The sequence below is a fragment of the Chiloscyllium plagiosum genome, unplaced genomic scaffold (genome assembly GCF_037043375.1).
Source record: "Chiloscyllium plagiosum isolate Xiang-an unplaced genomic scaffold, Cpla_swu_hap1 HiC_scaffold_47, whole genome shotgun sequence".
Taxonomy (NCBI): domain Eukaryota; kingdom Metazoa; phylum Chordata; class Chondrichthyes; order Orectolobiformes; family Hemiscylliidae; genus Chiloscyllium; species Chiloscyllium plagiosum.
The window spans coordinates 8,454,027-8,466,921 of NW_028270185.1; the positions used below are offsets into that span (position 1 = coordinate 8,454,027).

General features: G+C 48.1%; 1 protein-coding gene across 6 annotated transcripts in view; it reads left to right on the forward strand.

Annotated features, from left to right (window-relative positions):
• Positions 1–11,684, forward strand: part of meiosin (meiosis initiator) — an 82,059-nt gene extending 70,375 nt beyond the window's left edge. For all 6 annotated transcript variants that reach the window (XM_087984125.1, XM_087984131.1, XM_087984128.1 and 3 more), the window contains 2 exons: positions 8,622–8,711; positions 10,620–11,684. In XM_087984125.1, coding sequence (XP_087840251.1) covers positions 8,622–8,711; positions 10,620–10,731 — 202 coding nt within the window. In that variant the 3' untranslated portion in view covers positions 10,732–11,684. The remainder of the gene's footprint in view (positions 1–8,621; positions 8,712–10,619) is intronic.
• Positions 11,685–12,895: the final 1,211 nt, after the last annotated feature.

Genomic DNA, 12,895 nt, shown 5'->3' on the forward strand with positions numbered 1-12,895 from the left:
CCATCAGAGAGAGGGAGAGAGTGTGATACAGTCCATCAGAGAGAGGGAGAGAGTGTGATACAGTCCATCAAAGAGAGGGAGAGAGTGTGATACAGTCTGTCAGAGAGAGGGAGAGAGTGTGATACAGTCCATCAGAGAGAGGGAGAGAGTGTGATACAGTCTGTCAGAGAGAGGGAGAGAGTGTGATACAGTCCATCAGAGAGAGGGAGAGAGTGTGATACAGTCCATCAGAGAGAGGGATGGAGTGTGATACAGTCTGTCAGAGAGAGAGAGAGAGTGTGATACAGTCCGTCAGAGAGAGGGAGAGAGTGTGATACAGTCCATCAGAGAGAGGGAGAGAGTGTGATACAGTCTGTCAGAGAGAGGGAGAGAGTGTGATACAGTCCATCAGAGAGAGGGAGAGAGTGTGATACAGTCCATCAGAGAGAGGGATGGAGTGTGATACAGTCTGTCAGAGAGAGAGAGAGAGTGTGATACAGTCCGTCAGAGAGAGGGATGGAGTGTGATACAGTCCGTCAGAGAGAGGGATGGAGTGTGATACAGTCCATCAGAGAGAGGGATGGAGTGTGATACAGTCCATCAGAGAGAGGGATGGAGTGTGATACAGTCCATCAGAGAGAGGGATGGAGTGTGATACAGTCCATCAGAGAGAGGGATGGAGTGTGATATAGTCCATCAGAGAGAGGGATGGAATGTGATACAGTCCATCAGAGAGAGGGATGGAGTGTGATACAGTCCATCAGAGAGAGGGATGGAGTGTGATACAGTCCATCAGAGAGAGGGATGGAGTGTGATACAGTCTGTCAGAGAGAGAGAGAGTGAGGCATAGTTCAAAAGAAAGAGGGAGTGTGTGATACCCTCCACCAGAGAGAGAGTGTGTAATACAGTCCCATCAAAAGAGAGGGAGTGTGTAATATGGTCTGTCAAAGAGAGGAAGGGAGTGTGGTACAGTCCATTAGAGAGATAGAATATGTGTTATAGTCCAGAGAGAGAGGGAGAGAGCGTGTGATATAGTCCATCAGAGAGGGGGAGAGAGCGTGTGATATAGTCCATCAGAGAGAGGGAGAGAGCGTGTGATATAGTCCGAGGGAGAGAGCGTGTGATATAGTCCATCAGAGAGAGAGGGGGAGAGAGCGTGTGATATAGTCCATCAGAGAGAGGGGGAGAGAGCGTGTGATATAGTCCATCAGAGAGAGGGGGAGAGAGCATGTGATATAGTAAATGAGAGAGAGGGGGAGAGAGCGTGTGATATAGTCCATCAGAGAGGGGGAGAGAGCGTGTGATATAGTCCATCAGAGAGGGGGAGAGAGCGTGTGATATAGTCCATCAGAGAGAGGGGGAGAGAGCGTGTGATATAGTCCATCAGAGAGAGGGGGAGAGAGCATGTGATATAGTAAATGAGAGAGAGGGGGAGAGAGCATATGATATAGTCCATCAGAGAGAGCGTGTGATATAGTCCATCAGAGAGGGGGAGAGAGCGTGTGATATAGTCCGAGGGAGAGAGCGTGTGATATAGTCCATCAGAGAGAGGGGGAGAGAGCGTGTGATATAGTCCATCAGAGAGCGGGGGAGAGAGCGTGTGATATAGTCCATCAGAGAGAGGTGGAGAGAGCGTGTGATATAGTCCATCAGAGAGAGGGGGAGAGAGCGTGTGATATAGTCCATCAGAGAGAGGGGGAGAGAGCATGTGATATAGTAAATGAGAGAGAGGGGGAGAGAGCGTGTGATATAGTCCATCAGAGAGAGAGGGGAAGAGAGCGTGTGATATAGTCCAGCAGAGAGAGGGGGAGAGAGCGTGTGATATAGTCCATCAGAGAGCGGGGGAGAGAATGTGTGATATAGTCCATCAGAGAGAGGGGGAGAGAGCGTGTGATATAGTCCATCAGAGAGAGGGGGAGAGAGCGTGTGATATAGTCCATCAGAGAGAGAGGGAGAGAGCGTGTGATATAGTCCATCAGAGAGAGAGAGGGAGAGAGCGTGTGATATAGTCCATCAGAGAGAGGGGGAGAGAGCATGTGATATAGTCCATCAGAGAGAGGGGGAGAGAATGTGTGATATAGTTCATCAGAGAGAGGGGGAGAGAGCGTGTGATATAGTCCATCAGAGAGAGGGGGAGAGAGCGTGTGATATAGTCCATCAGAGAGAGAGGGAGAGAGCGTGTGTTATAGTCCATCAGAGAGAGGGGGAGAGAGCGTGTGATACAGTCCATCAGAGAGAGAGGGAGAGAGCGTGTGATATAGTCCATCAGAGAGAGAGGGAGAGAGCGTGTGATATAGTCCATCAGAGAGAGAGAGGGAGAGAGCGTGTGATATAGTCCATCAGAGAGAGGGGGAGAGAGCATGTGATATAGTCCATCAGAGAGAGGGGGAGAGAATGTGTGATATAGTTCATCAGAGAGAGGGGGAGAGAGCGTGTGATATAGTCCATCAGAGAGAGGGGGAGAGAGCGTGTGATATAGTCCATCAGAGAGAGAGGGAGAGAGCGTGTGATATAGTCCATCAGAGAGAGAGAGGGAGAGAGCGTGTGATATAGTCCATCAGAGAGAGGGGGAGAGAGCATGTGATATAGTCCATCAGAGAGAGGGGGAGAGAATGTGTGATATAGTTCATCAGAGAGAGGGGGAGAGAGCGTGTGATATAGTCCATCAGAGAGAGGGGGAGAGAGCGTGTGATATAGTCCATCAGAGAGAGAGGGAGAGAGCGTGTGTTATAGTCCATCAGAGAGAGGGGGAGAGAGCGTGTGATACAGTCCATCAGAGAGAGAGGGAGAGAGCGTGTGATATAGTCCATTAGAGAGAGGGGGAGAGAGCGTGTGATATCACGAGATGCAGAGCAGATGTAGGTCAGTCAGTGCATCCAGTCTGCCCTACCATTCTGTGAGATCATGGCTGATCTGATAATCCTCAACTCCACTTTCCGATCTTTTCCCCATAACCCTTGATTCCCTTCCTGATTAAAAATCTCTCTATCTCAGCCTTCGATATACTTAACGACCAAGCCTTATGTCTTCATTCACCCCCGTCCTGCACTTCAGGAAACATACTCAGAAAACCTCACTGCTTTTCTACCTCCTCAAAGTTTGGGAGAAGATTTGTAGCTCGGGTGCTCGTTGTTGTGGTTCTGTTCGCCGAGCTGGGAATTTATGTTGCAGACGTTTCGTCCCCTGTCTAGGTGACATCCTCAGTGCTTGGGACCCTCCTGTGAAGCGCTTCTGTGATGTTTCCTCCGGCATTTATAGTGATTTGTACCTGCCGTTTCCGGTTGTCAGTTCCAGCTGTCCGCTGCAGTGGCCGGTATATTGGGTCCAGGTCGATGTGCTTATTGATTGAATCTGTGGATGAGTGTCATGCCTCTAGGAATTCCCTGGCTGTTCTCTGTTTGGCTTGTCCTATAATAGTAGTGTTGTCCCAGTCGAACTCATGTTGCTTGTCATCTGCGTGTGTGACTACTAAGGATAGCTGTTCATGTCGTTTCGTGGTTAGTTGGTGTTCATGGATGCGGACCGTTAGCTGTCTTCCTGTTTGTCCTATGTAGTGTTTTGTGCAGTCCTTGCATGGGATTTTGTACACTACATTGGTTTTGCTCATGCTGGGTATCGGGTCCTTTGTCCTGGTGAGTTGTTGTCTGAGAGTGGCTGTTGGTTTGTGTGCTGTTATGAGTCCTAGTGTTCGCCGTAGTCTGGCTGTCAGTTCAGAAATGTTTTTGATGTATGGTAGTGTGGCTAGTCCTTTGGGTTGTGGCATGTCCAACGGAATGAGGACATGCCACATTTGGACATGCCACAACCCAAAGGACTAGCAACATTACCATACATCAAAAACATTTCTGAACTGACAGCCAGACTACGGCGAACACTAGGACTCATAACAGCACACAAACCAACAGCCACTCTCAGACAACAACTCACCAGGACGAAGGACCCGATACCCAGCATAAGCAAAACCAATGCAGTGTACAAAATCCCATGCAAGGACTGCACAAAACACTACATAGGACAAACAGGAAGACAGCTAACGGTCCGCATCCATGAACACCAACTAACCACGAAATGACGTGACCAGCTATCCTTAGTAGCCACACACTCAGATGACAAGCAACATGAGTTCGACTGGGACAACACTATCATTATAGGACAAGCCAAACAGAGAACAGCCAGGGAATTCCTAGATTCAATCAATAAGCACATCGACCTGGACCCAATATACCGACCACTGCAGCGGACAACTGGAACTGACAACCGGAAGCAGCAGGTACAAATCACTATAAATGCCGGAGGAAACATCACAGAAGTGCTTCACAGGAGGCTCCCAAGCACTGAGGATGTCACCTAGACAGGGGACGAAACGTCTGCAACACAAATTCCCAGCTCGGCGAACAGAACCACAACTTTCTACCTCCTCTCTGTCTGTCTCCATCTCGAATTTCCAGGCCTGGCTCTTAGACCACATCTTTGTGTATCCCTCACCAACACTAGCTCCTTCACTCTCCAGCCTTCGCTCCTTCACTCGCCAACCTTATCTCCATCACTCTCCAACCTTATCTCCTTCACTCTCCAACCTTATCTCCTTCACTCTCCAACCTTATCTCCATCACTCTCCAACCTTACCTCCTTCATTCTCCAACCTTACCTCCTTCACTCTCCAACTTTACCTCCTTCACTCTCCAACCTTATCTCCTTCACTCTCCAACCTTATCTCCATCACTCTCCAACCTTACCTCCTTCACTCTCCAACCTTATCTCCTTCACTCTCCAACCTTATCTCCATCACTTTCCAACCTTATCTCCATCACTCTCCAACCTTATCTCCTTCACTCTCCAACCTTACCTCCTTCACTCTCCAACCTTACCTCCATCACTCTCCAACCTTACCTCCTTCACTCTCCAACCTTACCTCCTTCACTCTCCAACCTTACCTCCTTCACTCTCCAACCTTACCTCCTTCACTCTCCAACCTTACCTCCATCACTCTCCAACCTTGCCTCCATCACTCTCCAACCTTCGATCCTCACTCTCCAACCTTATCTCCATCACTCTCCAACCTTACCTCCTTCACTCTCCAACCTTACCTCCTTCACTCTCCAACCTTATCTCCTTCACTCTCAAACCTGACCTCCTTCACTCTCCAACCTTATCTCCTTCACTCTCCAACCTTATCTCCTTCACTCTCCAACCTTATCTCCATCACTCTACAACCTTATCTCCTTCACTCTCCAACCTTACCTCCTTCACTCTCCAACCTTATCTCCTTCACTCTCCAACCTTATCTCCATCACTCTATAACCTTATCTCCTTCAGTCTCCAACCTTACCTCCTTCACTCTCCAACCTTATCTCCTTCACTCTCCAAACTTACCTCCTTCACTCTCCAACCTTATCTCCTTCACTCTCCAACCTTACCTCCTTCACTCTCCAACCTTACCTCCTTCACTCTCCAACCTTTGCTCCTCACTCTCCAACCTTCGCTCCTCACTCTCCAACCTTATCTCCTTCACTCTCCAACCTTACCTCCTTCACTCTCCAACCTTATCTCCTTCACTCTCCAACCTTCGCTCCTCACTCTCCAACCTTACCTCATTCACTCTCCAACCTTACCTCCTTCAGTCTCCAACCTTATCTCCATCACTCTCCAACCTTATCTCAATCACTCTCCAACCTAATCTCCTTCACTCTCCAACCTTACCTCCTTCACTCTCCAACCTTACCTCCTTCACTCTCCAACCTTTGCTCCTCACTCTCCAACCTTTGCTCCTCACTCTCCAACCTTACCTCCTTCACTCTCCAACCTTATCTCCTTCACTCTCCAACCTTACCTCCTTCACTCTCCAACCTTTGCTCCTTCACTCTCCAACCTTTGCTCCTTCACTCTCCAACCTTATCTCCTTCACTCTCCAACCTTACCTCCTTCACTCTCCAACCTTATCTCCTTCACTCTCCAACCTTCGCTCCTCACTCTCCAACCTTACCTCCTTCACTCTCCAACCTTACCTCCTTCACTCTCCAACCTTATCTCCATCACTCTCCAACCTTATCTCCATCACTCTCCAACCTTATCTCCTTCACTTTCCAACCTTACCTCCTTCACTCTCCAACCTTTGCTCCTCACTCTCCAACCTTTGCTCCTCACTCTCCAACCTTACCTCCTTCACTCTCCAACCTTATCTCCTTCACTCTCCAACCTTTGATCCTCACTCTCCAACCTTATCTCCGTCACTTTCCAACCTTATCTCCTTCACTCTCCAACCTTATCTCCTTCACTCTCCAACCTTCGCTCCTCACTCTCCAACCTTATCTCCTTCACTCTCCAACCTTACCTCCTTCACTCTCCAACCTTACCTCCTTCACTCTCCAGCCTTACCTCCTTCACTCTCCAGCCTTACCTCCTTCACTCTCCAGCCTTATCTCCATCACTCTCCAACCTTATCTCCTTCAATCTCCAACCTTATCTCCATCACTCTACAACCTTACCTCCTTCGCTCTCCAGCCTTACCTCCTTCACTCTCCAGCCTTATCTCCATCACTCTCCAACCTTATCTCCTTCAATCTCCAACCTTATCTCCATCACTCTACAACCTTACCTCCTTCACTCTCCAGCCTTACCTCCTTCACTCTCCAGCCTTATCTCCATCACTCTCCAACCTTATCTCCTTCAATCTCCAACCTTATCTCCATCACTCTCCAACCTTACCTCCTTCACTCTCCAACCTTCGCTCCTCACTTTCCAACCTTATCTCCTTCACTTTCCAACCTTATCTCCTTCACTCTCCAACCTTATCTCCTTCACTCTCCAACCTTATCTCCATCACTCTCCAACCTTATCTCCGTCACTCTCCAACCTTACCTCCTTCACTCTACAACCTTATCTCCTTCACTCTCCAACCTTATCTCCGTCACTCTCCAACCTTTGCTCCTTCACTCTCCAACCTTCGCTCCTCACTCTCCAACCTTACCTCCTTCACTCTCCAACCTTACCTCTTCACTCTCCAACCTTATCTCCATCACTCTCCAACCTTATCTCCTTCACTCTCCAACCTTACCTCCTTCACTCTCCAACCTTACCTCCTTCACTCTCCAATCTTATCTCCTTCACTCTCCAACCTTACCTCCTTCACTCTCCAACCTTACCTCCAGCACTCTCCAACCTTATCTCCTTCACTCTCCAACCTTATCTCCTTCACTCTCCAACCTTATCTCCATCACTCTACAACCTTACCTCCTTCACTCTCCAACCTTACCTCCTTCACTCTCCAACCTTATCTCCATCACTCTCCAACCTTATCTCCTTCACTCTCCAACCTTACCTCCTTCACTCTCCAACCTTACCTCCTTCACTCTCCAACCTTATCTCCTTCACTCTCCAACCTTACCTCCTTCACTCTCCAACCTTATCTCCTTCACTCTCCAACCTTACCTCCTTCACTCTCCAACCTTATCTCCTTCACTCTCCAACCTTATCTCCTTCACTCTCCAACCTTACCTCCTTCACTCTCCAACCTTATCTCCATCACTCTCCAACCTTATCTCCATCACTCTCCAACCTTATCTCCTTCACTCTCCAACCTTACCTCCTTCACTCTCCAACCTTTGCTCCTCACTCTCCAACCTTTGCTCCTCACTCTCCAACCTTACCTCCTTCACTCTCCAACCTTACCTCCTTCACTCTCCAACCTTACCTCCTTCTCTCTCCAACCTTTGCTCCTTCACTCTCCAACCTTATCTCCTTCACTCTCCAACCTTACCTCCTTCACTCTCCAACCTTACCTCCTTCACTCTCCAACCTTACCTCCTTCTCTCTCCAACCTTTGCTCCTTCACTCTCCAACCTTACCTCCTTCACTCTCCAAACTTACCTCCTTCTCTCTCCAACCTTTGCTCCTTCACTCTCCAACCTTACCTCCTTCACTCTCCAACCTTATCTCCTTCACTCTCCAACCTTACCTCCTTCACTCTCCAACCTTACCTCCTTCACTCTACAACCTTACCTCCTTCACTCTCCAACCTTTGCTCCTTCACTCTCCAACCTTACCTCCTTCACTCTACAACCTTACCTCCTTCACTCTCCAACCTTTGCTCCTTCACTCTCCAACCTTACCTCCTTCACTCTCCAACCTTTGCTCCTTCACTCTCCAACCTTATCTCCTTCACTCTCCAACCTTACCTCCTTCACTCTCCAACCTTACCTCCATCACTCTCCAACCTTACCTCCTTCACTCTCCAACCTTACCTCCTTCACTCTACAACCTTACCTCCTTCACTCTCCAACCTTACCTCCTTCACTCTCCAACCTTACCTCCTTCACTCTACAACCTTACCTCCTTCACTCTCCAACCTTCGCTTCTTTACTGTCCAGCTGTTTTTTTAGGGACACTTTATTACTTTTAATCATGCTATAAATAGTTCAAGTTGTTGCTGACTCTCGAGGAAGAGGAGCTGCAAGGCCCATTCTTCCGAGCCCTGGGAAGAAATGAGTTAGTACAGGGCAAAGAGCGTCAAGATTTAATTTTTCAGGGGGGCCCAAGGTGGAGGAAAAGTTTGAGGGAAAAAACACTGTGTGTATGCAAAATGAAGTCCCTATTGTTTATACTTAACTCTGAGTGATTGGTCAAAACTCCTCGTGTCTCCACAGTGATCATCCTGGGACTGCTTCTACAGTTGCTACCAAAGCCCTGGCTCACGTATGGCGCACCATGTCAAAACATGAACGGCAGCCGTACTGGTAAGGTGGTGAAAAAGCCACAGGGGAGCTATCCAGTCAGTCAAAGAAAACATGACAAACTGTATTAACAAACCCTACTCTGTGGGTTAAAGTTGGATGAAGCAAATGGGAAGTTTAGGATAGGGCTTATTGAGACATACTAATGGACCAAGGGTACCTTATTTCAGGAAGGAAATAGTTGCATCAAAAGCAGTCCGAAGAAGGTTCAGTAAGCTGGTTCCCCAGATGAAGAGGGCTCTTGTGCCACTATCCAATGTCCTACCTTCGAGCAGAGGCCTGGGTTCAAGTCCCACCTACTCCAGGAGGGTGTAATAACATCTCTCAACAGGTTGTTTGGAAATACCATGTTAGGGAACTGCAACCCCACCTAAAAAAAAACACATTGAATTACTGGGCGGCACAGTGGCTCAGTGGTTAGCACTGCTGCCAACAGTATCCGGGACCTGGGTTCAACTCCACACTCGGGCAGTTGTCTGGGTGGAGTTTGCACATTTTCACTGTGTCTACATCCTCTAGGGGCTCTGGTTTCCTCCCACAGTCCAAAGATGTGTGCTTCGGTTAAGTGGATTGGTCATGCTAAATTGCCCATTATGTCCAGGGATGTGTAGGTTGTATTAGCCTAGGAAATATAGGATTACGGTAGGGAATGGGTCTGGGTGAGATCCTGTTCAGAGGGTTGGTATGGACTCAATAGGCCAAATCGTCTGCTTCCACACTGCAGGGATTCCAATGATTACAAGTTTTGAAATTAACTTTAGTCCCAATCTAATTTAGGTTGTTGAATTGCATAATTAACATTTTTATTGGCACAGAGCGGATTTACAAGGTTTTTGGCAGAATTGGAAAATTTGACCTATGAGGAGAGATTGAATAGGCTGGAGTTGTTGCCTTGGGAACAGAGGGATTGAATTCTGGCGTACAAAATTACGAGCAGCCTAGATAGAGCGATAGGAACAGTCTAGTTCCGTTCATTGGAGAATTCAGCAACCAGGGAGCATTGATTCAAAGTACTTGGTAAAATGTTTGAAGGATAGTTGAGGAGAAGTTTAGGATCTGGAACTCATTAATTGAAAAGTTGGTAGAGGCAAACCTCCTATTACATTTTAGATTAGGTTAGATTCCCTACGGTGTAGAAACAGGCCATTTGGCCTTATAGGTGCACACCAACCCTCCGCAGAGTAACCCACCCAGACCCATTTCTCTCTGACTAATGCATCGAACACTATGGGCAATTTAGCATGGCCAATCCACCTGACCTGCACATTTTTGGATTGTGGGAGGAAACTGGAACACCCGGAGGAAACGCACGCAGACATGGGGAGAGAATTTGCAAACTTCACAGAGACAGTTGCCTGAGGTTGGAATTGAATCTGGGTCCCTGGCACTGAGATGCAGCAGTTGTTACCACTGAGCCACTGTGTAGATCACTTGGACATGCACTTGATGTTGTGTAACCAACACGATTACTAACCAAGACCTAGAAACTGAGATTAGGTTGGATAACTCATGCTCAGCCCATGTAAACACGAGTGATCCAATAACTTTCTTTTGTGCAATTAATCTCAAATGATTCTGACTCTTGAGAGGAGATTTACGAAGCAAAGATGTCATTTAAATTGTCTTGAATAAGATCTGCAAGTTTGAAACAGTCCCTTAAGTAACACTTTAAGCCAGCTGTATTCCATGTTTAACGTGTCTGCCAGGCGAGAGTGTGGGGAGTGTGAAGGAAGTCAGCACAGCAAATAGTGTGGTTCAAAATGGATTCAAATGATCAGCTTGTTTTGGTGACCTGGGAGGTAAATGTTCTTTTCCAATTGTCTGCACTCAAAGGTTGACCTGATTAAGTAGGAGGGTCGAGAGTTGTGACCTTTAGCAAATACTGAATGTGCTTTTCTCTTTCATTGATAGCATTAAGGCCCGTGAGTTCAGCAAAATGAATAACCGCATCGTGAGGCTGGACAGCTCATCAAGTGAAGAGAGAGAGGAGGTGCAGATGCCTGAACCCCTCCATCTCCTGTAAGACACCTTCTTATTCTAAGACACACACAAACACACAGAAAAATAGATGCAAACACATTGCTGTTCCAGAACAGGAGGGGGCCATCTGACCTGAGCCAGATGACAAAATCATTAACCTTGAAGGTGTTGTTGGAGGTGGGAAGGTCTCATAGACTTGCAAGTTCAGCAAACTCAATAATGTCTTGGATCACCAAGACAAGTTTAAAATCCAGGAAATCATTGCGGCTCTTTTAAGACGTGGAGAATTGTGGAACAGAAAATTTCGTCAATAGTTAATACTGAATAGCAGCACTGAGAGAACATATGGACATTGGAGCTCAGGTTCAGGTGGACAATGGTATGCTCAGTGAGGTAACACTGCTGCAACAATATACCTTCCAGGTGCTTTTGAATGTGATGCAGTTATCGTTCATAGCCGGCAGATCATTTTTTAGTCTGGATGAAAGTACACCAACACTGCCTGTCAGGCTTGGCTCACGTTTGTGTTACAGGTGAGCTGCTGGTGTGACCCTGAGGGTACAGTCATTTGCAGAGTTCTCACGCCTTTATCACACAGCCTTCTGTACTCGGGGGTAGCTCGACTTCCAGTCGGCCACAAAAAACAAATCTGTTTGAGGTCTCCTTATATGACAGGCAAAGATGTCAGCTCCTTGAAATTATTTTTACCTTTGCAATCCTGGAATGTAAGTCCACTGTGAAGTGGGTTTTGGGTATTCTGCTGCACAGACCATCACCCCCACCCTCATTTCCTTGTGGGTATTGTCAACAGTAGAACCACCTCTTCTTTGGCAACCAGTTGTAATCTCACGGAGAAAGCAGGGGGGAAGCTAATATCAGGAATGGGTAATGTCTCGGAGGTTAGGGCTGGGTTGTGTTATTGAAGCAGACTGGAACCAAATTTAATTGGCATTTACATCCGATCTAAGTTTGTGCAGTGGGTCAGGGATTTTTACTCAGAGCTGAAACTTTATTGCTGGAACAGCACAGCAGGTCAGACAGCATCTAGGGAAAAGGAGATTCGACGTTTCGGGCACATGCCCTTCCTCAGGAATGAGCAGAGAGTGTTCAGCAGGAGAAGATAAAAGGTAGGGAGGAGGGACTTGGAGGAGGGGCGTTGGAAATGTGATAGGTGGAAAGAGGTCAAGGTGAGGGTGATAGGTCGGAGTAGGGTGGAGGCGGAGAGGTCAAGAAGAAGACTGCAGGTCAGGAAGGCGGTGCCGGGCTGGAGGGATTCGGCTGAGACAAGTTGGGGGGAGGGGGGATGAAGAAACTGGTGAAGTCCAAGTTCATCCCCTGTGGTTGGAGGGTTCCCAGTCGGAAGATAAGACGCTCCTCCTCCGACCGTCGCGTTGTTGTGGTTTGGCGGTGGATGAGTCCAATGACCTGCATATCCTCGGTGGAGTGGGAGGGGGAGTTGAAATGCTGTGCTACAGGGTGATTGGGTTGGGACGAACCAACCCAATCACCCTGTAGCACAGCATTGGACGAACCAACCCAATCACCCTGTAGCACAGCATTGGACGAACCAACCCAATCACCCTGTAGCACAGCATTGGACGAACCAACCCAATCACCCTGTAGCACAGCATTTCAACTCCCCCTCCCACTCCACCGAGGATATGCAGGTCATTGGACTCATCCACCGCCAAACCACAACAACCCGACGGTCGGAGGAGGAGCGTCTTATCTTCCGACTGGGAACCCTCCAACCACAGGGGATGAACTTGGACTTCACCAGTTTCTTCATCCCCCCTCCCCCCACCTTGTCTCAGCCGGATCCCTCCAGCCCGGCACCGCCTTCCTGACCTGCAGTCTTCTTCTTGACCTCTCCGCCTCCACCCTACTCCGACCTATCACCCTCACCTTGACCTCTTTCCACCTATCACATTTCCAACGCCCCTCCTCCAAGTCCCTCCTCCCTACCTTTTATCTTCTCCTGCTGAACACTCTCTGCTCATTCCTGAGGAAGGGCATGTGCCGAAACGTCGAATCTCCTTTTCCCTAGATGCTGTCTGACCTGCTGTGCTGTTCCAGCAATAAAGTTTCAGCTTTGATCTCCAGCGTCTGCAGACCTCACTTTCTCCATTTTTACTCAGAGCCTAATCATGCTTTACTTGACCGAGGAATGTTTGGTTCTGGCTCTGAGTGCCCTAAGTTTAAAAAAA